This window comes from Pygocentrus nattereri, chromosome 1, assembly GCF_015220715.1.
Source record: "Pygocentrus nattereri isolate fPygNat1 chromosome 1, fPygNat1.pri, whole genome shotgun sequence".
NCBI lineage: Eukaryota > Metazoa > Chordata > Actinopteri > Characiformes > Serrasalmidae > Pygocentrus > Pygocentrus nattereri.
Window position 1 is genome coordinate 30,273,947 of NC_051211.1, and position 23,603 is coordinate 30,297,549.

General features: G+C 40.1%; 1 protein-coding gene across 8 annotated transcripts in view; it reads left to right on the plus strand.

Moving 5' to 3' along the window:
- nav3 (neuron navigator 3) overlaps positions 1-23,603 on the plus strand; it is a 366,751-nt gene that overhangs the window by 286,008 nt on the left and 57,140 nt on the right. For all 8 annotated transcript variants that reach the window (XM_037540025.1, XM_037540035.1, XM_037540009.1 and 5 more), the window contains 2 exons: positions 4,537-4,920; positions 7,487-7,600. In XM_037540025.1, coding sequence (XP_037395922.1) covers positions 4,537-4,920; positions 7,487-7,600 — 498 coding nt within the window. The remainder of the gene's footprint in view (positions 1-4,536; positions 4,921-7,486; positions 7,601-23,603) is intronic.

Consider the following 23,603-nt stretch of genomic DNA (forward strand, 5'->3'; position numbering starts at 1 on the left):
TCCTGGCTAGAGTTTTTGAGTTAAGCTCAAAGTTACCTAAAGTTGTTACTCCCGAAACAGTCACTACTAAAAAAACATTTGACAAAGTTTCAGTAGAGCTATGTTTGTTATGACAAAACAAAAGTCAAATGTGGTTTGATCAGTCTATAGATTGATCTCTGTATAAGCTTATATACACATCCTGTCACATGGTGCCTTGGTGTCCCCACTATCTCTGAAAATTAGGAAATATCTTCTCCGTTCACAACTCATAGATTACAGTGTGTCCCCACACACATTTCACAGTCATTTGAGCCCCCCTGGATAAACTATATTCATCTTACTTTTTTTTCCCAAATAGTCCAAATAGTCAGAAAAAATGGTATTGATTGACAGCAAAGAAAAGAAAATCTCCTGTATGTGTAAATGTGTGATCTTCAAGGACAAACTGCAGCTTCATACTGAGAAACCATTCTCCTACATTTTACTGTATATATAAGTGTGTGTGTGTGATATTAGTCCATAAGTGACCTTGATCAACTCCTATATGCTAGAATAGTCAATTTTAGTCAATTAACAATCTGAATAAATGTTCCTATACAACAGAATAGGAGATATTTGTCAATACATTAGCTCATTGCACACTTGTTTAGACTAGAATAAGATATATTAGCCCAAAAACAACCTCAATAAAAGTGTATGATCATTACAATATGAGATATTAGTCTATAAGCAACCTCAAGGAATGCTCCTATACCACATATGAATGGAATGCTCTTATACACTAGTATAGGAGGTATTAGTACATAAGTAACTTCAATATTACCCACAAAGAACCTCAATAAATATGTATATACACTAGGAGATAGTAGTCCATAAACAATCTTAATAAGTAATCATACACACTAGAACACGAGATATATGTCCATTAACACAGTCTCAAGCACTAGAATAGGATATAGTAGCATGTGAATAACATTAATAAATAAACTTTACACTAGAATAGGAGAAATTAGTCCATGAGCAACCTCAGTAAATACTTCCATACACTAAAATAGGCTATATTATTTCATAAATGACCCCAATAAACACTGGAGAACATGAGATATTAGTTGATCATTTTCCTCCGTATTAGGCTTATGTGTAACCTTTGTGAAAGAAATGCAATTAGCCAGTTTTCATTTTGTACTAACCACTTAAAGAACATTAGGCTCAGAGGGAACTGATTTGTTTTTTATTCATTTCTGATCTCTGGTGTATTGTACGTGTGGCAGAGTTTCATTTGGAGCCCAGAAGCTTTTCCTGAGGCCTAGTTTGTTTATTGTTTGCTTACAGCTTGCCATAGGCTTGATGAATTATTCATAACTTTAGCAAGCGATTTTAGCTCGACCGATTGGCATCTTGTCAGTTTTCATCAGCCACTTGGCACTATGTGTGTGTTTTATAAAAAACATGAATGGTCTGTGGTTGTGGGGAAATTTGACTGCTCTCCACATGCCCCCAACCCCTTGTACCTTTTATTAGATAGGAAAAAAAAATAACAGAAAAAAACTGTTAGGGTTAGGGTGTGTGTGTGTGTGTGTGTGTGTGTGTGTGAGTGTGTGTGTGTGTGTGTGTGTACTTTGTATCAAAGTGAAAATACATTGTATCAGAATGTGTTTATTGAAGCTGTTTATTTATTATTTGTTACTTGTTATTCAGGTATTCATTTTAATAAAAAGAATGATTAGCATGAAAATAAAGGGGTTAACAGAGAATGGAGGAGGATGAACCTTAGAGTTTCCCCTCCCAGCGGACAGAGCATGTTGCTAAGACACGAGATGTCAGGAAGTTGAACTGTCAGACATGGATGGATGAAGAGTGAGGAAGAGTAGATAGACAGATGGATGGATGGATGGACGGACGGATGGATGGAGGGATGAATAGATATATAGATAGTGTTAAAAGTAAGAAAACTAATTTAAGTATGTGTTAAGTATTAAATATAAAATAAAAATGTTAAAAATTGAAACCTTTATATGATAATATACTAATACTAATACTGTACTACTACTACTACTAATAATAATAATAATAATAATAATAATAATAATAACATGGTATAAAGGCTTAAAATTCTGCTTTTACATTTAGTCTTAAAGACTTGTGTATATTAGGTGGGTGTAGTGAGCATGCGCTGTTGGAAATGACCACTGAGTCAGAACAGATATGTCTGAAAATCAATCACATGCCTACAGTAACACACACATACACACATACACACACACACACACACACACACACACACACACACACACACACACACAGCATTAACTGGCGGGCTATGGTGAAATGCACCATCTGTATCAGCCAAGCACAGTCTATTATATGAGTGTGTGTGTGTGTGTGTGTGTGTGTGTGTGTGTATATGTACTTTGTATCAAAGTTCAAATACATTGTATCAGAATAAGTGTTTATTGAAGCTGTTTATACACTGTTATTTATTATTTGTTACTTGTTATTCAGGTATTCATTTTAATAAAAAGAATGATTAGCATGAAAATAAAGGGGTTAACAGAGAATGATGGAGGAGGATGAACCTTAGAGTTTCCCCTCCCAGCGGACAGAGCATGTTGCTAAGACACGAGATGTCAGGAAGTTGAACTGTCAGACATGGATGGATGAAGAGTGAGGAAGAGTAGATAGACAGATGGATGGATGGATGGACGGACGGACGGATGGAGGGATGAATAGATATATAGATAGTGTTAAAAGTAAGAAAACTAATTTAAGTATGTGTTAAGTATTAAATATAAAATAAAAATGTTAAACATTAAAATCTTTATATGATAATATACTAATACTAATACTGTACTACTACTACTACTAGTACTACTACTACTACTACTAATAATAATAATAATAATAATAACATGGTATAAAGGCTTAAAATTCTGCTTTTACATTTAGTCTTAAAGACTTGTGTATATTAGGTGGGTGTAGTGAGCATGCGCTGTTGGAAATGACCACTGAGTCAGAACAGATATGTCTGAAAATCAATCACATGCCTACAGTAACACACACATATACACACACACACACACACACACACACACACACACACACACACACACACACACACACACACACACAGCATTAACTGGCAGGCTATGGTGAAATGCACCATCTGTATCAGCCAACCACAGTCTATTATATGAGTGTGTGAGTGTGTGTTTGTGTGTGAGATACAATATGTGTGAGTAGAAAAAAATAGAATAGAATAGAGCCAAATTAGATAGAACAGAATCGAGTACAGTACAGCACAGCAGAATAGAATAGAATAGAAAGCTACTCTTCTGTCCATGCAGTTTTGGAGTTTGTTAGTTACCTGAAATCAGGGTTTAAACACAGATCAACACTTTTACTCAGAACAATTGAGTAAAACAACATTTATCTGAATACAGTGGCATAACACCGGATATCAAATAAAACTAAACATTATAGAATAAATAATATTAATATCACAAGCCTCTCACACACTGGATTATCACAGGGTGCTCTGACATGAGCAACCAAGTAAACCAGAGAGGCTGTATAAACTAGTGTATGTGTACATGCATGTGTGTGTGTGTGTGTGAGAACTTGGTTGGTTGTTGGTTGGTGAGGACACTGATACAATGGGACTGTAACCATGACAACAGTATTTGTGGAATGGCAGCAGTCTGACCCCCACTATGCTTCTCCTCACACCTCCATCTCTCTCTCTCTCCATCCACCCAATCTGAACAGGCTGCAGCAGCCTACAGATATAACAGACGTCACTAAAAATCTCTTACTGTAACTAGAAATGTACAGTCATATCTTTCACATGTTATATTACACACATTTTTTTTTTTACAAAATACAAAATATACAGTATAAAACCACAATATCTTCACTATAATGTAATATATATATATATATATAGAGAGAGAGATTGTGTACAGTTACAAACAGTAATAACTACTGTGTAGGCTTTGGTGATCACCAGTGGATTGTCCATATTAGACGTATCTGCAGTTATGTGTTGTAGATCTACTGTTTGAGGACATTCAGTAATCTGAGTCTGTTAAGATGGGTGTAGTACTCTGCTCTCTACACTAGAGAGAGCCGTTGTAGGGCTAGGCCTCGATTTCCTGTCTTGTGTGTGTGCATTCATGATTGAAGTAGGAGAGTGATGTGAGGATGGACTGTTCATTATGATCCAGGCAGAAAGAGAAAGTAGGTCTGAGCTGTGAGCACTGCAGCAGTTTAGGATTGCAGAAGTTTCCAAAGTAGAGTGTGAACTTTGTTGGCTGTGCTGGTGCAGTGACTCAGCAGCTGTGGGAGTTCATCGATCCAACTGCTCAAAATCTGTCCCCAAACTCATTCAATACCTCTTTCTCTCCCTCACACCCTCTCTCTCACTCTCTCTCTATAATAATGGTAAATTTGTGTTGAGTTTTCACACAAAGTTGGGAAATATTAAAGAATAATAAAATATGAATTGGAACGTTTTAGACTTGGTATAAAAACTCTTTCTCCCATTCCTATTCTCAGCACTCTAGAGACAACCTTTGACACCACGGTGACCACAGAGGTAAACGGGCGTGGCCTCCCCTCCCTTTCCAGTCGCTCCTCCCCTATGGCCTGGCGGCTTGGCCAATCACAGAGCCCTCGTCTGCAGGCGGGCGATGCACCCTCCATGCCTGGTTACGCCCCACCCAGGTCTGGCACCACCGGGGCGACTGGTCGCTATGGGGACGCCTCGAGGTTCGTCTACTCTGCTCCACTGAGGAGGGTGGCAACTTCAGGGGGCAGAGGGGCGGAGCTAGGGGAGAAGGGCATGCCCTCAGAGGTGGGACCAGAGGGGGATGTAGGTGGATACATGAGTGATGGAGACATTCTGGCTAAGAATGTACGGGCTGATGATGTCACCAGCGGGTAAGAAATATCAATAATATTTTTTGCTTGCCGGAACATATGACGGTAACAACAATAAAAATAGCAAAAAATAAATAAATTACAAAAGAATATATATATATATATATATATATATATATATATATATATATATATATATATATATATATAAATTAACTAATTTTCAATGGGAGACAGGTCTGGACTGCAGGCATGCCAGCATCTGTATTCTCTGATTAAGCAGTGAAGCTGTTGTAATATGTGCAGAATAAGCATAAACGTCCCTGAAAACTGTGCCATCTAGATGGCAGTGTGTTTTGCTCTAAAATGGGTATACATCTTTGATGCCCTCACAGCTGTGCAAGTTACCCATGCCATGGGTACAAACGCACCCCCCTGCTATGTCAGACGCTGGCTTTTGACATTAGTATCTGGATGCTACTTTTCATCTTTGGTTCAGAAAATATGACAGCCATTTTTACATGAATAACCTGAAAGGGTAAGCAGACCACAATATACAGATCCACTGTGAGAGCAGCCCTGAGAAGGGGCGTTGTTTCTGGATGTTGTTGACATATGGTTTCCACTTTATATAGTGCAGTCTTAACTTGCATTTGTGGATGCAGTGACGGACACTGCTTATTGACAATTATTTGTTAAACCCTTTAAAGGCCATGGCCCAGTGCCAGGTCCAAAGACTTACTACATGCTTCTATAACCAAAGAAAAACTTAGCCAGTTTGCATTGTAATTCATGTAGTTACAGAATAATAAGCCATAGTATGTAATAAGCCTGTGGGCATTTTACAGCATTCATATTCTTAAAATGTTCCTGTCCACATGTTGCAGGCATGAACAGGTCAAAGTAGAATTTAAAAATTACTGCTTTCTGGTTTTATGTGCATTCCACTTACTATCCCAGCTTTTCTGTGGAATTGAATCAAAGTTGTCTTTTACTGTATTGTTTAGTCAGTCTATTTATACTAATACATATTTATACTCAGGTTTCCAGTGCAAAACCGAAAAACCTAAAAAATAACTCCAGTATCTTAAATGTTCCTTTTGTGATAGTCCTTTGATTTTCTCATAAATAGTAGAAAAATGACTCAGTAGTGCTTTGTCATTCCTGACAGTGAGTGATGGCATGTCCGTAGTTACACTTTCAAGTCTCCATAGAAACCAGATTCTGGCTGATGCGACAGTAGCAAACAGCAGACTCGGATATGATGATTGGTGTGCAGAGTTACGAGAAAATAGCTCTAAAGAAAGCGCTTCCTGCCCAGAGCCTGGTTCCACACACATCTCTCAGTGCAGAGGAATAGCTGAGGGTCAGATATACATCATTGTGTTCTGCCTTATTACTCTTGACCTTCCTGCCTCTGTGCTGATGAACAGTCTGTAAGAGACAAACAGCAGTGCAGCTGTGATGAAGCAGCATCATTGGCTTTGTCTCTCATAGTGATTAAATCAATTATGCTGCTAATTAGCTGTTAATGTATGTTGGGCTGTCATATTTATAGCAGATCTATTACTTAATGCTTCTCCCAATACACACACACACACACACACACACACACACATCACTAAGTAACAAAGACATATTTTTGATTTGGAATATCAATTTATGTATTTCTAATTTGCAGCAGCTTACTAGCATAGTAGGTAACTGTGGTAATAGCACCCATACAGGTGGCAATATATATGGCAATATATATTTTATATAATGTATGTTTGATACATATAAACATATATGTAGCATATCTGTGAATGTATTTAAAATTGACAATTTTCAAATAAGGGACATGTATTGTGGCTATGTATCGACATATACACACATATATCTCTATTTATTGTTGTATACATTGTTTTATATTTTTCACAATATATGATAATAAATGGATTTCATATATTCTTCATATATATGTGTTATAATGTTATCTAATAGAATGTTTTTATGCATCTTCTTTGTTTCTTCCACATATGTCCTAATGAAGTAATAATTAGTGTGACAACTACATAATTAAACTTTGAAAATACAGACATTGTAAGCTTTAAAATCATTAAAACATAAACATATTCCCTGACACATTGAATAATTTAATGTTCAAAATCAAACAGATAGCATAGTCACAAAATTTAAATTATACTGCAATGTATTGAACCATATATATGGAATCTTTTAGACACATACACAAAGTTTTAGCTGTTCACAATCTAAGTAAGATCTGAAGCAGAAGTAGAGCATGATTTTCTCAAATCTCTTAAAAGTTTGTCTGATGGTGGCAGTATTGGTGGTCCAGGTCTTGCATGGTTGTTAGGAGTCTAGATTTTGAATCATTTGTTAAACTCCAGTTTTGGAAGCTATTCTAATTTTCTTTTTACTTTTTCCTTCCTTATGCAAGTGGATTATTTTATATTTGATCTCTTCAAAATATCTCTTGAACAATTACTAACGTGTACTTAATGACTGTTTAAAATGGAAATTAAATCAATGTCGCTGACATTTCTGCAGTACTATACTTAATAAAACACACACACACATTCCAGCATTCAGATTTATGATTATCTATACTTATCTATGTTTGCAGGTATCTGACAGATGGGGGTATTCACCTGTACTCCCGCAGTGTGAGTCGCCCGGAGCTGCCCTCCACTCGAGAGGTCGTTCACAGAGGGGTCAGAGAACAGGGGGATGCTGACAGGTAACAGAAACACATTTGCACACATGCACACACATAAATCTTTAAAGGGTGGAAATCACAGGGTAGTGGGCTACAGAGTCCTGATAACAATAACAAAAACAACAATCAATGCAATTCTGTGGTGAATGATCACTACTGCCATACGAAAACCTCATAACACCATTTGAAGATGCCAGCTGCCCTTTACATTTTGTGAGCATGTAATGATGAATAGACCAACATAGATGCTCCAAAAGAACTTGGAATAAAACTTTTTGTATTGTACACTATATTTAAAGAAATGTTACATTTTTACTGTTTTGGAGATGTGACAACATTAATGCATTTTGCTAGTTCAAGCCTTCGACCCATCTGTAGTAGTGCAGGCTGAAGCCCAGCTGCAGAGCAGAATCTGCCCTCTCGTTCAAATACAACTAGACTTGCTAAATGGCTTTTAAAGCAACATGTTCAGCACCTTCATTAGACTATACTGGATAGTGGGCGCAGACTTTTGCTGCCTCTCTAATTCACTTTTTCTTGTGATCTGCCATCTTTACTGTGAGTTCATTGTCTTTAATACAAGTTTGCTGACTTGTTCATCCTACAGTCATCACAGTTTCTTTAGTACCTCCTACAGGAGTTACATCAAAATGCTGATTTATGTTTTGCTGTGAAATCCATTTTGAGTGCTTCTAAATTTAATAAAAACTTCAATACTTGGCAAAAGCCCATAAATAACTTTTAACAAAAGAGGAACTTTGCAAGACATTGCCATATCAATTTTCTTTCCCATCTCTGGTTGCACATGTACCTGAAGCTCTACAACTGTTTATCAGTCTAATAATGAGATTTGATTGTTTTCTTTGGAGGAGAAACTGTGGAATGCCGAGTATTCAAGGTGGTTTTGGGTGGATTCAGCTGTGAAATGATGTTCAGAACAGTAGTAGTGATTTTGTATAGATCCTATTCAGTTTTATTGAGCTGTGTGTCAGACCATTAAGAAACCTGGTGCTGATGTGAGGACGAGAAAAATCATTTAGGAAAGTGAGATAAATGTGCAGCACCTTCTATAATGGCTGGGTTTTCAGGATTGGGAAATCATTACTTTGCTGGCCAACCTTGCCACTTCATTTGATGGTAGAGTCCATATTTAGCAAGGAAAACTTTAAAGCAATAGCTTGGCGAAAAACTCTGGTCTCCTCCTTCTACCCCAAGTGTAGGTGATCAGCCATTGTAAATTCTAAAGAAACAAATTTCAGATATCAAACATGTCTTGGCTGATTAACTGTATTTGGCATAAAGAGGAAGTTGTTGGCATTTTATTGACCAAATTATTTCTTTAAGTAAGTTGCGGTGGGCAACATTTATGCCTTTGCTGTTTTTTGGCATCTAAATCTCCAAATCCTACTCTTACTTGTCTCTCAGTAATGAAATCCTCAAGTTCAGTAAGTTCAGAATGAGTTTGGACTGATTTTGGTTTTTTTTAATGAAGGAAGAGAGCAGAGATGGATGGAGAAACAATGTCAGTAACAGATGAAAACAAGTATGTCAAACACATTAAAGTCTCACTGTCAGATGTTAGAAGAATGAAAGCTTTACAGACAGAACAGAATGTATTTCCTGTCTATGTTGACATGAACTCCATCCCACTGATTAATGACTCTGACTGTGATGTGGATTTTGACATGATTCATCCGTTTGCCCAATATGAATTACACACACTGGCCATTTTATTCAAAACCGCTACCTTGTACTTCTACTCAATGGCCACTATTATGCCACTATGGATGCCATTTCTGTTGTTATCTAACAGACAGTGATTTTCACAGCATCACTCTATGTGCTGAGTCACTCTATAATCTGAACAGCACTTTAAGAATCTCTCCTTAATGTTCATTAATTAATTCAATGCTGGTGTAGTGGACACAACCCAGGATATCTGTGTGGGCTCTCTCTCTCTCTCTCTCTCTCTCTCGCTGTCCCCCTCTCTTTCTTGTTCTTCCTCTGTTATTCTATCTCTAGTTCACTGTGTTTTGAGGGTGAAGAGAGTTGGGTGTGTTACAGGTTCTACAGGGACTCATTACAGCAAGACACCGACTCCTCCTCTCACACACACACACACACACACACACACACACACACACACACACACACACACACACACACTCATACATACACTATTTTAAACACTTTCCCACTAGCTAACTTACAGCACACACTTTTTTACCTTTTTACCCTTTTACCTCAGTCAATACATCTCACCTAAACAAATCAATTACAAACACACACAAACACAGACACATGCGCTAACAACAGCTTTAGTTTCACTCCAGAGAATATGGCTGACACCTGGCATTGTCCATAGTGATCTTAGGTCTGCATGCAGCTGCTTAGCCATGGAAATTCATTTCATGATGCATAGTTCTTATGCTGAGTTTGCAGTTTGGAAGTCTCTAGTGAATGGTGCAATGGACGATAGGTGATTATTATGCACTTCCACACTCAGTGGCCCTTCTCTGTGAGTTTGCATGGTCTGATCTATTGTTGCTCCTAGGTGCTTTCATTTTTCAATAATAGCACTTAAAGTTGGCCAGGGTGGATCTAGCTAGATGAATCTTCAGTATGACCCATTCTACTGCTATTGTACTGCCATGGAGACTGCATGGATATGTGTTTGATTTTATATACCAGTTGGCAAATTGTATATCTGAAATACCTGAAGTCAGTAATTAGGAGGGGTGTCCACATACTTTTGGCCATATAGTGTATATTGTAATCAAGTTTAAACAGTTTTAACCATACCAACCCTAATGTATATTGTACATTGTGCACTCTAGGGTAAATACCTCTATTGGCAAATGTTGTATTTTTGTTGTTTTATTGTATTTATCTGTACATAAGTTTCCAGAAAATATAATTATTGTAATAAGTTTAAGATGAAGCTGTTGAGCCACTAAGTTGGCAGCATTAAAAAAAGCCTGAAACATACAGTGATTCTAGATTTAAGAGCCTTAAATGCAATCATTTGACTTCACAAACATTGCAGTCTTACTGATGTCACACTAAAGGCAGGTCATTATAACCAGCCTAACTGAATTTATCTCTCAGTGCAGTATGTGCTGTGTTTGTGCATTGTCGGTTTGGTGCTGTAAGAATGTGTTCTGTGTGTTTGTGTATCTGTGTTTGGACACCATCTGTGTGTAACACCTCAAAGGGTCAGGCTGCTGAGATTTGGACGGTTAAACAAAGCTCTCTCTCTTTCTGCCCCACTGTGGTGGTCAGCATGCACAGAAACACACCGTCTGCAGAAGAACGAGATCAACTCAATCTGCCTGAGGCCTTTAGATCACTGCAGGTCTATAGTCTCTGCCATTCACAAACTGGCAATGCAGAAAAGGAATGAAAATAATGGACAAGGATTTTGAAGTCTACACTGTAATATTGTAGTCTTATAATGATTATTATTCTATTATTAATCCTATTATTGAGCTTCTTGTCCATTAACTTAATTATTCAGTAATTTCTCTGAATCATTCAGCACCTTCTATGCATTATTTAGTATCTACTAGCAACTACTTTAAATTATTCAGTAGCTACTATGAATTATTGAGTATCTGTTATGTAATTTGTTAATCAGTTTGGGTGGGTAGTGCTGTTGCCTCACAGCAAGAAGGGTTCAATTCCCTGCCTGGGCGACTTTCTATGCAGAGTTTGCATGAGATATTAAATTGTATGTGTGTGTGTGTGTGTATGTCTATGTGTGGGTGTCTGTGTCTCTGCCCTGATGACCTGTCCAGGGTGTTTCCTGCCCAGTGACTGCTGGGATAGGCTCCAGCACCCCCTGCAACCCAGAAGGATAATCAGAAGATGAATTTGTTGAAATCAACAAATCAACACCTGTGAAGGCCAGGGGGGATCTGCAAGGAAATCTGAAAAAAAAAAAAATCAGCAGCCAAGAGACAATAAGTCCAGCTGTCTATCAAAAGCTTTTATCTATAAATACTCCATCATACAACATAGATGAGTTGCACAGTGGAACTGATGATGGGGTCCTAGAGACGGGGGCCGAACAACGGAGACATACACATGAATAAATAACATCCCTCATTTAAAGACAGGGAGAGGAGAGAGAGAGAGAAGCAGAGAGAGAGAGAGAAGCAGAGAGGGAGGGCAGAGAGGGAGGGCAAAGAGAAGGGCGAGAAAAAAAGGTAGTACAGAAGACAGAGAGAGAGAGAGAGGAGAGAGAGAGAGCGAGAGAGAGAAAGAGAGAGAGAGGTTCCTAATGACAGCTTAATCTGCACTTTTCTGTTTTGAGAAGACTTTCCTGGACTGGTTGCTCTTTGTGTGTGTGTGTGTGTGTATTTGTGCTGTGTTAGCAGCAGGGGGATTTGCTTGGTGTCCTTACACAGACACTGATGTGCTGCTGTTATATAACACTATATATAAGGTTTGTGCAGCTGCTTCTTCTATTGAGCAGCTGAATAATAGGAATGAATCACCCCGTATTTACTGCACAGAGACTTTACTGAGTCTGCCCTCTGTATCTTTGGGTGCAGTCTGTTTATTGGGAAAGTTCATCGGTATCAGTGATGATATTTCAGTGAAAATTGAAATGTTATCTTACTACAGATGCAGTCAGTTGTAAAACATTTAGTTGCAAGTAGCTAATGCTAACTCTACCCATAATCCAGAGGTGGGAAATTCAGAGCTGGAGTTCAGCACAGTTTGTTGTTTTCCCAGCTCTGATATTTTAAAAAACCTGGCAGTTAACTGATGAGTTGAATCAGGTCTGGAAAATCACCAAACTGTTCAGGAAATTGGGCCTCAGTTTCCCACCCCTGGGTTAAGGATTGAATTAGTATTAGCTTCTTCCACAATCACATTAGTTTGTAGAAACTGTTCCTTGAACATAAAATATAAAACCACAACTGGACTTCCACACCCTTGCCCTTACCTTAGTTCATTTTATTTTGAAGAAGCAGTGGAAGTAACAGTAACAGTGGAAGTGGCTGATGTTGACTTTTTCTGCAATCCTAGCCTCTAACTTTAACACTAACTTTAACTTGTAAGAGCCATCCCACATACCCAAAAGAGGGTCATTCCCTGGGTTTCACAGAGTCAATCAGCCAAGACATGATTGGTGTCTGACATAGGCTGCATCACTTTTGTACTAGAGGCTAATGTAACTAACAAGTGCAAAGCACATGGCTAAATCATTACACTAAATCATTAACCTCAAACTGTGTTGTTACATAATCTCAAACAGACTTGCTTATGTGGTTCCTGTCTATATCTCTAAACATAGATAAAAATTAGCACAAAACAGTAGAAGAGACCACTGTGAAGCCTGAATTTTGTCAGAATGCTAATTGGTGGTATAAAAGCTTCCACTACTTCTTAGTTACCTTGTAGCTCCAGTGCAAAACTAAAAAAAGCACTACTGAACTACCATAGTTTTCTTTTCTTTCACCAAATGTGTCACTAATGAGGTTTCATTCACCATGCTCAGTGATGAATTCCATTTTGTTATCTTTATCCTTTCTTGATAAGTCGAATACCAAAACACCACCGAGCAAGCTATCCATCCATCCATCCATCCATCCATCCATCATCTTCCGCTTCTCCGGGGTTCGGGTCGCGGGGGCAGCATCCTGAGCAATGAAGCCCAGACCTCCCTTTCCCCAGCCACTTCCACTAGCTCCCTGGGAGGGATTCCGAGGCGCTCCCAGGCCAGCTGGGCGATATAGTCACGCCAGCGTGTCCTGGGTCTTCCCCGGGGTCTCCTCCCCGGTGGACTTGCCTGTGACACCTCCCAAGGGAGGCGTCCAGGAGGCATCCTAACAAGATGCCCGAACCACCTCAACTGGCTCCTCTCGACGTGAAGAAGCAGCGGCTCTACTCCGAGTCCCTCCCGGATGACCGAACTTCTCACCCTATCTCTAAGGGAGAGTCCAGCCACCCTGCGGAGGAAACTCATTTTGGCCGCTTGTATTCGCGATCTCCTTCTTTCGGTCATTACCCAAAGCTCATGACCATAGGTGAGGGTGGGAACGTAGATCGACCAGTAAATCGAGAGCCTTGCCTTATGGCTCAGCTCTTTCTTTACCACAACAGACCGGTAAAGAGCCCGCATCACTGCTGACCCAGCACCAATCCGCCTGTCAATCTCCCGCTCCCTTGTACCGTCACTCGTGAACAAGACCCCGAGATACTTAAACTCCTCCACTTGAGGCAAGAGCTCATCCCCGACCCAGAGAGGGCTCTCCACCCTTTCCCGCGTGAGAACCATGGCCTCGGATTTAGAGGTACTGATCCTCATCCCGGCCGCTTCACACTTGGCTGCAAACCGATCCAGTGAAAGCTGAAGTTCACGGCCTGATGTCCCCAATAGGACCACATCATCTACAAACAGCAGCGATGTGACCCTGAGGTCACCAAACCGGACACCCTCCATCCCCTGACTGCACCTAGAAATTCTATCCATAAAAATTATGAATAGAATCGGTGACAAAGGGCAGCCCTGACGGAGTCCAACTCTCACTGGGAAAAAGTCTGACTTTCTGCCGGCCATGCGAACCAAACTCCTGCTTTGTTTGTACAGGGCCTGAATGGCTCATAGCAAAGAGCCATGTACCCCGTACTCCCAAAGCATCTCCCACAGAATACCCCGGGGAACACAGTCGAATGCCTTCTCCAAATCCACAAAGCACATGTGGACTGGTTGGGCAAACTCCCATGAACCCTCCAGAATCCTGGAGAGGGTAAAGAGTTGGTCCAGTGTTCCACGACCAGGGCGGAACCCGCACTGCTCCTCCTGAATCCGAGGTTCGACTATAAGCCGGACTCTCTTCTCCAGTACCTCTGCATAGACCTTACCAGGGAGGCTGAGGAGTGTGATTCCCCTGTAGTTGGAACACACCCTCCGGTCCCCCTTTTTAAAAAGAGGCACCACCACCCCAGTCTGCCAATCCAGTGGCACCACCCCCGATGTCCACGCAATGTTGAAAAGGCGTGTCAGCCAAGACAGCCCCACAACATCCAGAGCCTTGAGGAACTCGGGACGGATCTCATCCACCCCTGCAGCCCTGCCGCCAAGGAGCTTTTTAACTACCTTACCGACTTCAGCCTCAGTAATGGACAAGCCTATTCCCGTGTCCCCAGACTCTGCCTCCTCACTGGAGAACATGTTGGTGGGATTGAGAAGGTCCTCAAAGTATTCCTTCCACCGCCCAATGACGTCTTCAGTCGAAGTCAGCAGCACACCATCTCCACTATATACAGTGCTAGTGGCACACTGCTTTCCCCTTCTGAGTCACCTGACTGTTTGCCAGAATCTTTTTGGAGCCGACTTAAAGTCACTTTCCAAGGCCTCACCGAACTTTTCCCACACCCGGGTTTTTGCCTTGGCAACGACTGAAGCCGCAGATCGCTTGGCCTGTCGATACCTGCCAGCTGCCTCTGGTGTCCTACAGGCCAACCATGTCCGGTAGGACTCCTTCTTCAGCTTGACGGCACATTTCTCACCCTGGGGTGTCCACCACCGGGTTCGAGGATTACCGCCCCGACAGGCACCAACTACCTTGCGACCACAGCTACAGTCAGCCGCTTCAACAATGGAGGAGCGAAACATGGCCCATTCTGAGTCAATGTCCCCCACCTCCCCGATATCTGGTCAAAGTTCTGAAGGAGGTGTGAGTTGAAAATCAATCTGACAGGTTCTTCTGCCAGACGTTCCCAGCAAACCCTCACTATACGTTTGGGTTTGCCTGGTCTGACTGGCATCTTCCCCCACCACCTGATCCAACTCACCACCAGGTGGTGATCAGTTGACAGCTCAGCTCCTCTCTTTACCCGAGTGTCCAGTACACATGGCCGCAAGTCCGCTGACACGACTACAAAGTCAATCATTGAACTGCGGCCTAGGGTGTCCTGGTGCCATGTGCACTTATGGACATCCTTGTGTTCAAACATGGTGTTCGTTATGGACAAACTGTGGTTTGCACAGAAGTCCAAAAACTGAACACCACTCGGGTTCAGATCAGAGAAGCCATTCCTCCCAATCACACCCCTCCAGGTCTTACTGTCGTTGCCCACGTGAGCGTTGAAGTCCCCCAGTAGGACAATCGAGTCTCCAGGAGGAGCACTTTCAAGCACCCCTCCCAAGGACTCTATGAAGGCTGGGTATTCTGAACTGCTGTTCGGTGCATAAGGACAGACAACAGTCAGGACCCGTTCCCCAACCCGAAGGCGTAGGGAAGCTACCCTCTCGTCCACCGGGGAAAACCCCAACATAGAGTCGAGGGGCTATGAGAAAGCCCACACCTGCCCGCCGCCTCTCACCATGGGCAACTCCAGAAAAGAAAAAAGTCCAGCCCCTCTCAAGGAGATTGGACCCAGAGCCCAAGCTGTGTGTTGAGGTGAGCCCGACTATATCTAGCCGGTATCTCTCAACCTCGCGCACCAACTCAGGCTCCTTCCCCGCCAGTGAGGTAACGTTCCAAGTTCCAAAAGCCAGTTTCAGCAACCAAGGATCAGAACGCCAAGGCCCACGCCTTCGGACACTGCCCGATCCACAATGCACCGCACCCCTACTACTGCCCCTCCCATCGGTGGTGGGTCGATGGGAGGGGGGACTCATGCAGGACCTGTCTAACTTACACATGCTATGGGAAATTTTGTGTTGTAATGAGTCCTTAGGGACAGATTTATGCAGACCATGTAGAATTTTTGTGTAGCTTTGATCAGGATGCGGAAATAAGTGGGGTTTACACACTGATGATATTATCAGTATATGCTGTATATTCAATAGTAGATTATAAATGAGCATGCATAGTGAAAACTGAGCGAAAAATTTAAAATATACAGTTACTCAAATGGTTAATTAGCAGTGAACTGTAACACTGGAATGCTGTTTTTTTAGCAGAATTACTTCCCATTCCTGCCCTTTAACACAAAGCCTGCCAGTGGAAATGAAGGTGCCGAAGCATATACTTTACCAGGCATGGACATCACTTCACTATAACCATCACATATCATCTCAGGGTTGCTATGCTTTCTTTTAGCTACAAGAGCTTCAAGAGAGGACTACAGTACTACTCTTTCATTGGCAAACTATTGATTTATTCTACATGGTAAAATATGATGACACACTATTACATTTTACTTACTCAGAGAGGCCTTTTGTTTATAAATGATGACCAAGTACTTTCCAAATAGTTCTGCTGGTATGTATACATGCACTTTGCCGCAGGTCTATCACTAAAGCTTTTTTGTATAGCAGCGACGTTTGGCCAGAGCAGTCCAACTCCTGTGTCCCTTTTGTCCAGGGGGATTGCAATATACAAGAATATAAAAACATAGCATTTGGTTCAGTAGTGTCTGTAGTTTCCTGATTTACTCTGTAATGTGTTTTTCAGTAGTTTGATGCCATTGACTAGTGCTACGTTCCTCTCTATGAAAGTGGTTTATCCAAAGCATGGCTTTACTGATACATATTTTCCAGTTTATTTGTATTAGTAATAAAAGAAATAAGTGACTGATGCACCTTTAACTAAAGCTTCGTAGTTATTTAATGTAGCTGAGCTATTTTGTATATTGACATTATTATAAATAGCTGAGACTGGTGCTAGAAAAGTTCAATATTGTAGCAGCTAAGAGTTTTAAACCTAATTAATTAATTGACCCTTATTAGTCCCACACTGGGGAAATTTCACCTCTGCATTTAACCCATCCATGAAGTGAAACATCACATACACTCTAGTGAGCACACATACACACTAGGGGGCAGTGAGCACACTTGCCCGGAGCAGTGGGCAGCCCAATCCGCAGCACCCAGGGACCAGGTGGGGGTTAGGTGTTTTGCTCTAGGACACCTCAGTCATGTGCTGTCGGCTCTGGGTATCAAAGCAGCGACCTTCCGGTCACAAGGCTGGTTCCCTAACCTCCAGCCCATGACTGCCAACAATTAATTGTGAGATGTTTTTTAGGTGTTTTTTTTTCTCGCATTACACAACTTTACCAATCTGGCAACAAATTTAACATGGACATATATATTCAAAAAACAAAAGAAAATCTCAGTTTGAAACCCACAAGTGACTACAAGTACTCCAAACAATCTATACAGTGTCTGTTCTTTATAAGATCTGCTCTCTGTAACTTTCTCTCTTGACATTTTCTTCTCTCTCTGTCTCTCTCTCTCCTTGCTATATAAATGTGGTTCTTCCTTCACACATACACAAACGCGCTCTGTCGGCTCCTGCCCACTGTTTCACTGCCTTCGGCCCAGCAGGGTGTCAGACGCTGCCTGTCAGCTTCGCTGTCTGTTTGAACACTCTTTAAGGACATCAGCTTTCTCTCATTATACACACACACAAACACACACACACACACCAGCCCAGCCCTCAGGAGAGCATCTGGAGATTAACCCGTGGGCATTAATGTCGTGTCTTTCTTCCACTGTGTGCTATTCTCAGACTGTTGTTGTTCAGCTGGTAAATTCAAACCTTTCAAGTAGGAAGTGTTTTACAGAGCTGGAGGTGGGAGTGGTCATGACACCCTGTGGTTTCATTTTATCATCCCCCCTCTATTTCTCAACAGTGGTGGGACAGTAACTAAGTAAATGTAATTGGTTACTGTACTTAGTAAGTAGTTATTTCATGTATCTGAACTTTACTTTTCCATTTTTTCCAAGTTTTTCCTTTTTGTTCGACTTTTTACTTTCACTCCACTACATTTCAGAGTCTAATATCTTACTTTTTCCTCCACTACATTTTGAGAAATCTGTTGTTCCTTTTGGTTTTTGTGTGTATAAAAATGTAACATGTCAAAACAAAAGAAGTGCAAAGCAAGAGCACCAATCAGGACGCAGCGGTCACTTTGTTCTGAGCTTGCTTTGACCTGTTGGCCATACCGACCCAGCGCAGTAACATAACAATTTGGGAGCACATACGTCACCTAAATGATGAACTAACCTAACTTTGTGTAAATAGACCACAATATAGAAATATGTACACACATGCAGTCGTGACTGGCATGTTTCTTTTTTTCTGAATTCATACAAACACATTCATTTTATAGTAAATTAGTTTCGGTTAGTTTATGTTTATGAACAGAGACCTACAGATCAACACAGTAAAGGAAAACTTATTTGTGAAACTGAGTTTAAAGCCAGTTTTTATTCAATTTGTAACTAAGTTAGAAAGTAATCTTAAACTGAAACTTTGCTTGTGTGTAAAAAGTGATTTCAGAGCCACTCAGTTCTCCCTGATGGAAACTGTTTACCTTCAGTGTTTTGTGTCTCACAAATCATTTTAATAGAGATCAGTGTCAGATCTCAGCATGGCATTCTATTAAAAGACTGGTTTACCAAGAGAGACACTGGAGGATTTTCACCTAAAATGAGTTCATGAAGCGAGTCTTGTTATAAAAATGATAACAGAACATCAGAGTCATAATTAATCTTTTAGTACTTTTACTTTTGATACTTAAGTACATTTGAAAGCAAATACTTTTGTACTTTTACTCAAGTTGAGTTCTAGAGTAAGGACTTCTACTTTTACTGGAGTAATATTTTACCTTGGGTATCTCTACTTTAACTCAAGTACATGATTTGTGTACTTCGTCCACCACTGTTTCTCAAATTATTCCTCTGCACACTGACACTGTATTCTGATTGTTGTATGAATTGACTGAATGGCTGTGGATTTGCATGTGTTTCACAGCAGTGAGGAGGCTTTTAGGGTTTGTCATCAATAAAGATAGTAACTAGATGTCAGAAACTAAATCACACCTCAACCAGTCAGCGCAGAGATGGAAGCAAAGCTGTTGTGAACTACGTTAACCCCTTAAGCACTAAGGAGCAATCAGTGGGTCCAGACTTCTGTTCCTCCCTCCTAAAACTTTAGAATGACTCAGCCCATTTGTATTGTTTTGCAGGTAGTTACTGAACAATTAGCTTTAGAATGTAATAAGCCTCGTTTATGTGCTTATTATCTACAGTATTCATCTAACAGGTGGTAATTAATGTAAAAAGTAGGGGAATTTCAAAGTCTGGAGACATTGTTACAACTCACAGACTGCTAGAGTTATTGTTGAACTAGACCATACAAATAACAGTAGCTTTCATCAAATTTAAATCATAATAAAATATCTAATCTTCTATATACAAACATAAATGAAGTGTGGACTGAAAGTATACAAACTTCACTTAACCTAGTCAAAGGTTGCTTAAGGCTCCTTATATCAGCGTTTTTTTTAAACTGTGAGACATGACCCACTGTTTGCAGTCTGGGGACAAGAAAGCTTGGTCTTCTTTAACAAAATATTTAGTGGATCTTGGGACAAACACTACATCTACATGAAAAACATGAAAAACGTTTGAGAATCCCTGCCTTTAATCATTATAGTTTCAACCAGTGCATGTTGTAATCTCTGTTTTGCTAACAAATGAATCCAATTTTTTGTGTATATTTCCAACTAGGGAATTCAACTTTCTGATATCAGCATCCTATTGCACATGGTGTCTTGTCTCAGTTAATCATATGGTTATTATTGACAGTTACTGTGGCTGCACATAAGTTTGTAATTATTCTTTCACTCATTATTTGATTCTGTGTTTTATTCTCCAAGACATCCTCTTTATTATGAAGGTAATTCTATTAAATGTCACAGTCAGACACTCAACTATGTATGCTGTTGTCTACTAACTGAATTTGTGTTCATATGAAGTCCACAAGCTATTGTGCACTGGCCCATTCTTCAACAAACACTGCAATTCCTCAAAAGACAATGTAGATCTGTAATCAACAACATCATTGTACTCTAAACATCATCATTCTCCACCAAACACCATCATTCTCCTTGAAATGTCATCATTCTTCAGCATCATTCATCTACAAACACCATAATTCTTCTCGACCAAACACCATAATTCCCCCCAAACAGCATCGTTCTCAACCAAACACCAGCATTCTTCAACAAACGCCACCATTCTCCACCAAACATCATTATCTAACAAACACCATCATTCTCTAGCAAACACCACTGTTCTCCAATAAACATCCCCATTCTCTGCCAGATATCATAATCAACACACACCATCATTCTCAATAAACAACAATGTTCTCCAACAAACACCACCGTTCTCCACCAAACAACAACATTCTCCAACCAGAACCACTATGTTCCACCAAAAAAACATAATTTTCCTTTAAACATCATCATCTCCAACAAACATCAGCATTCTCCAATAAATGCCATCATTCTCCACCAACCACCAATATTCTCCACCAAACACCAATATTCTTCAACAAGAACCACCATTCTTAAACACCATCATTCTTCACCAAACACAAATATTCTCAAACAAACACCATCATTCTAGCATTGCCTTTTTAATTTTCATATTGTCCTGTTAAAAGCCATTTGCTGAGTCATGGTTAGCTCTAGGTTGATGTGTATGGTAGGGATGCTTTGCTGCAACAGCTGTTGCGATCCTCAGGGTCTTGTTCAGAGTCAGCCTGGCGCCAGTTGTCCTGGCCAGATGGCACAATGGGAGAGCTTTGAGGATGTCAGGGTTGCAATGCACCATAGCAACTACTAGCCACACTAAGCAACCTTTGGGCTTAGATTGTAGAGTTAGATTGTAATGTCCTTGAAGAGATATTATTGTCATTTTGCTCTAGATTCTATGTATAATGCACAGTTCTTTAAAGCCCATCAACATGGTTTCAAAGGGTTAAAATTTAGTTTTAATTGTAGAGATGTACCACAAAAATAAGCATTTCCAAGTGTTATATTCAAGAAATATATAAAAATTAGTACAATTTAATAGTAAAGAAATTCAGAGCTGCTGTCTACTCAGAACTCTGTGGGTATGTCAGAGCATATAATGATTGACAGTGGTATCCTGTTAGCAACTTAAACAACCTTGTGCCAGTTGCAGTGGTAAGTGATACTACCAGCAATGCTAGAGGTGGAACATGCAGCAGGCAGGATCTGTAAGTTTGGAGAACAAGATCACTTCACTGACTTTAAATGGTGAGTAAAATGTACAAAATGGAGAAAAAGATGTCAAATGGTAATTTTAAAGATCTAGTTACATTTTCAGCTAATGTTCATAAACTCAGCCTCTTATCTTACGACGGGTAGATTACAGACATATTGTGCCCAGTATTTGATTGCTCAGCAGTAACGTTACGTTTGTGACTTATAGCTAACTAGCTAGCTATCTGCTGGACTGTGCTTCTGAAACAGAGCTGACACAGCCTCTCGTTATGAGTCTGCAGAGCCATATTTGTGGAAATGGTGGAGAGATGTCTCATGTGTCTTATTGTGCACCACATCTGTAGGGAACAATAGCAGGGAAACACTGTGAGCTTTGAAATTAGCGGAGTAGCCACTAAGCTAGGGTGACATTTAATTCCTACAGGTGGACCGCTAGCTATCGTGCTTTTGTAAATATAGTTAATTACTTAATCACCCACAATAGAATCCTTACCTTCTGATTTCAAAATGTGGCAAAAATGTAAAGTATGTTTTTCCTTTTTTATTATAATTATTGTACACACAAAAAAACTGTTAATCAAATTCAAATCATAATAAAATATCTCCTCTTCTATGTCCTCTAAAATATCTCCTCTATTAACACAAATAGCATATAAATAGAAAATTTGGAATCTGTGCTTTCCACAACATTCTCCACATTGTTTCAGTGAGCTACGAATAATAATTCATATTAAATTACACTATGCTTTTTTATGGTCGGTGATAACCGCGATTTCACAGGTTGTAGAAATGTTGTTATTTTTAATGAGAAAAAAATGACTACTCTGATAGAAGTGAGTACTTGTTTGCTTTGTTTTAGAAATGCCAGCTGATTATTGCATCTCTGCATTGCAGCAGCCAAACTCTGATACACCGTCCACAGGGGACAGGGGCACTGTCAGAGAGTTTCATGAGAGAGAGAGTGAGAGAGAGAGAGAGAAGAGAGAGAGAGAGAGAGGGAGGGAGGAAGTCTTGTCATAGTCTGCCTCTACAAGGTCACCACTCTTTTCACTTTTAGATGGGTCCTCTCCAAGGACAGCTAAAGTTGATTCTTCTGTGTCATTTCATTTCAAGTCACGAATCTTGACAGTAGACAGTTGCACTCTGTTGCTGGGTTAACTCTATCCAAGCATCTGTGTTAAAGAATCCATATCATGGAAAACCAAATCTCCCTTGCGTTTTTTATAATAGAAGTTTGATGTAGTATGCAGACATTGTGGGTTTCAATTCCTAGTCCATACAGTTTATATATGGACATATATACAGGCTAAAACACTCCTTAAGAATGTATAAATTCATGAATAGGCGACGCAAACTTACTATAGGCTGATGAGGTTGATTATGTATTGTAGCGTGTTCAAACATTCAGCTCATGTATTTTAGTGTAAAAGTTCTGCTTATTCTCTGGGTTATTTTATAAGACTAGAAGGAGTCTGATTGTAAAGGGGGGCTAGCTCACTAGCTGTGTTCTGTTAGATTAGGAAGTACTAATCAGTCTAGCACTGACAGCAAAGGAAGCAAAGCATAGTGAGGCAACGACGTGTGGTGTATGGCATGGCTGTGGCCACCTTACAGCCCTTTCATAAAGTAAGCAACACCTATTCTTGTTGAATAAATATGGAGTGTTTCAGCCTGGACTGGGCATCATGGGATACAGGGCATCCAATCAGGACGTAGTTCGTTTACGTATCGGTGTTAAAGTCATAGTACAAAAGCAGCCTATTTAATGCTATTGAATAAAAAGAGGTCAGGAAAATGGTCATGTAAAAATGTAAACCTGTTTTTTTAATCAAGCTATAAAAATAGGTCATTTTGTCTTCATTGTTTTTGAGTCATAGCATAAAAGTCAACACATTAATATATACCTGTCTCTTCAGCCTATAACGGCTTAGCCCTGGTCTTAAAGGGACACTAACAAAAACAGTTTTCAAGAGATTTAAAGATAAAGACATGTTGGGAAATGGTAAAGTAAAAATTAACA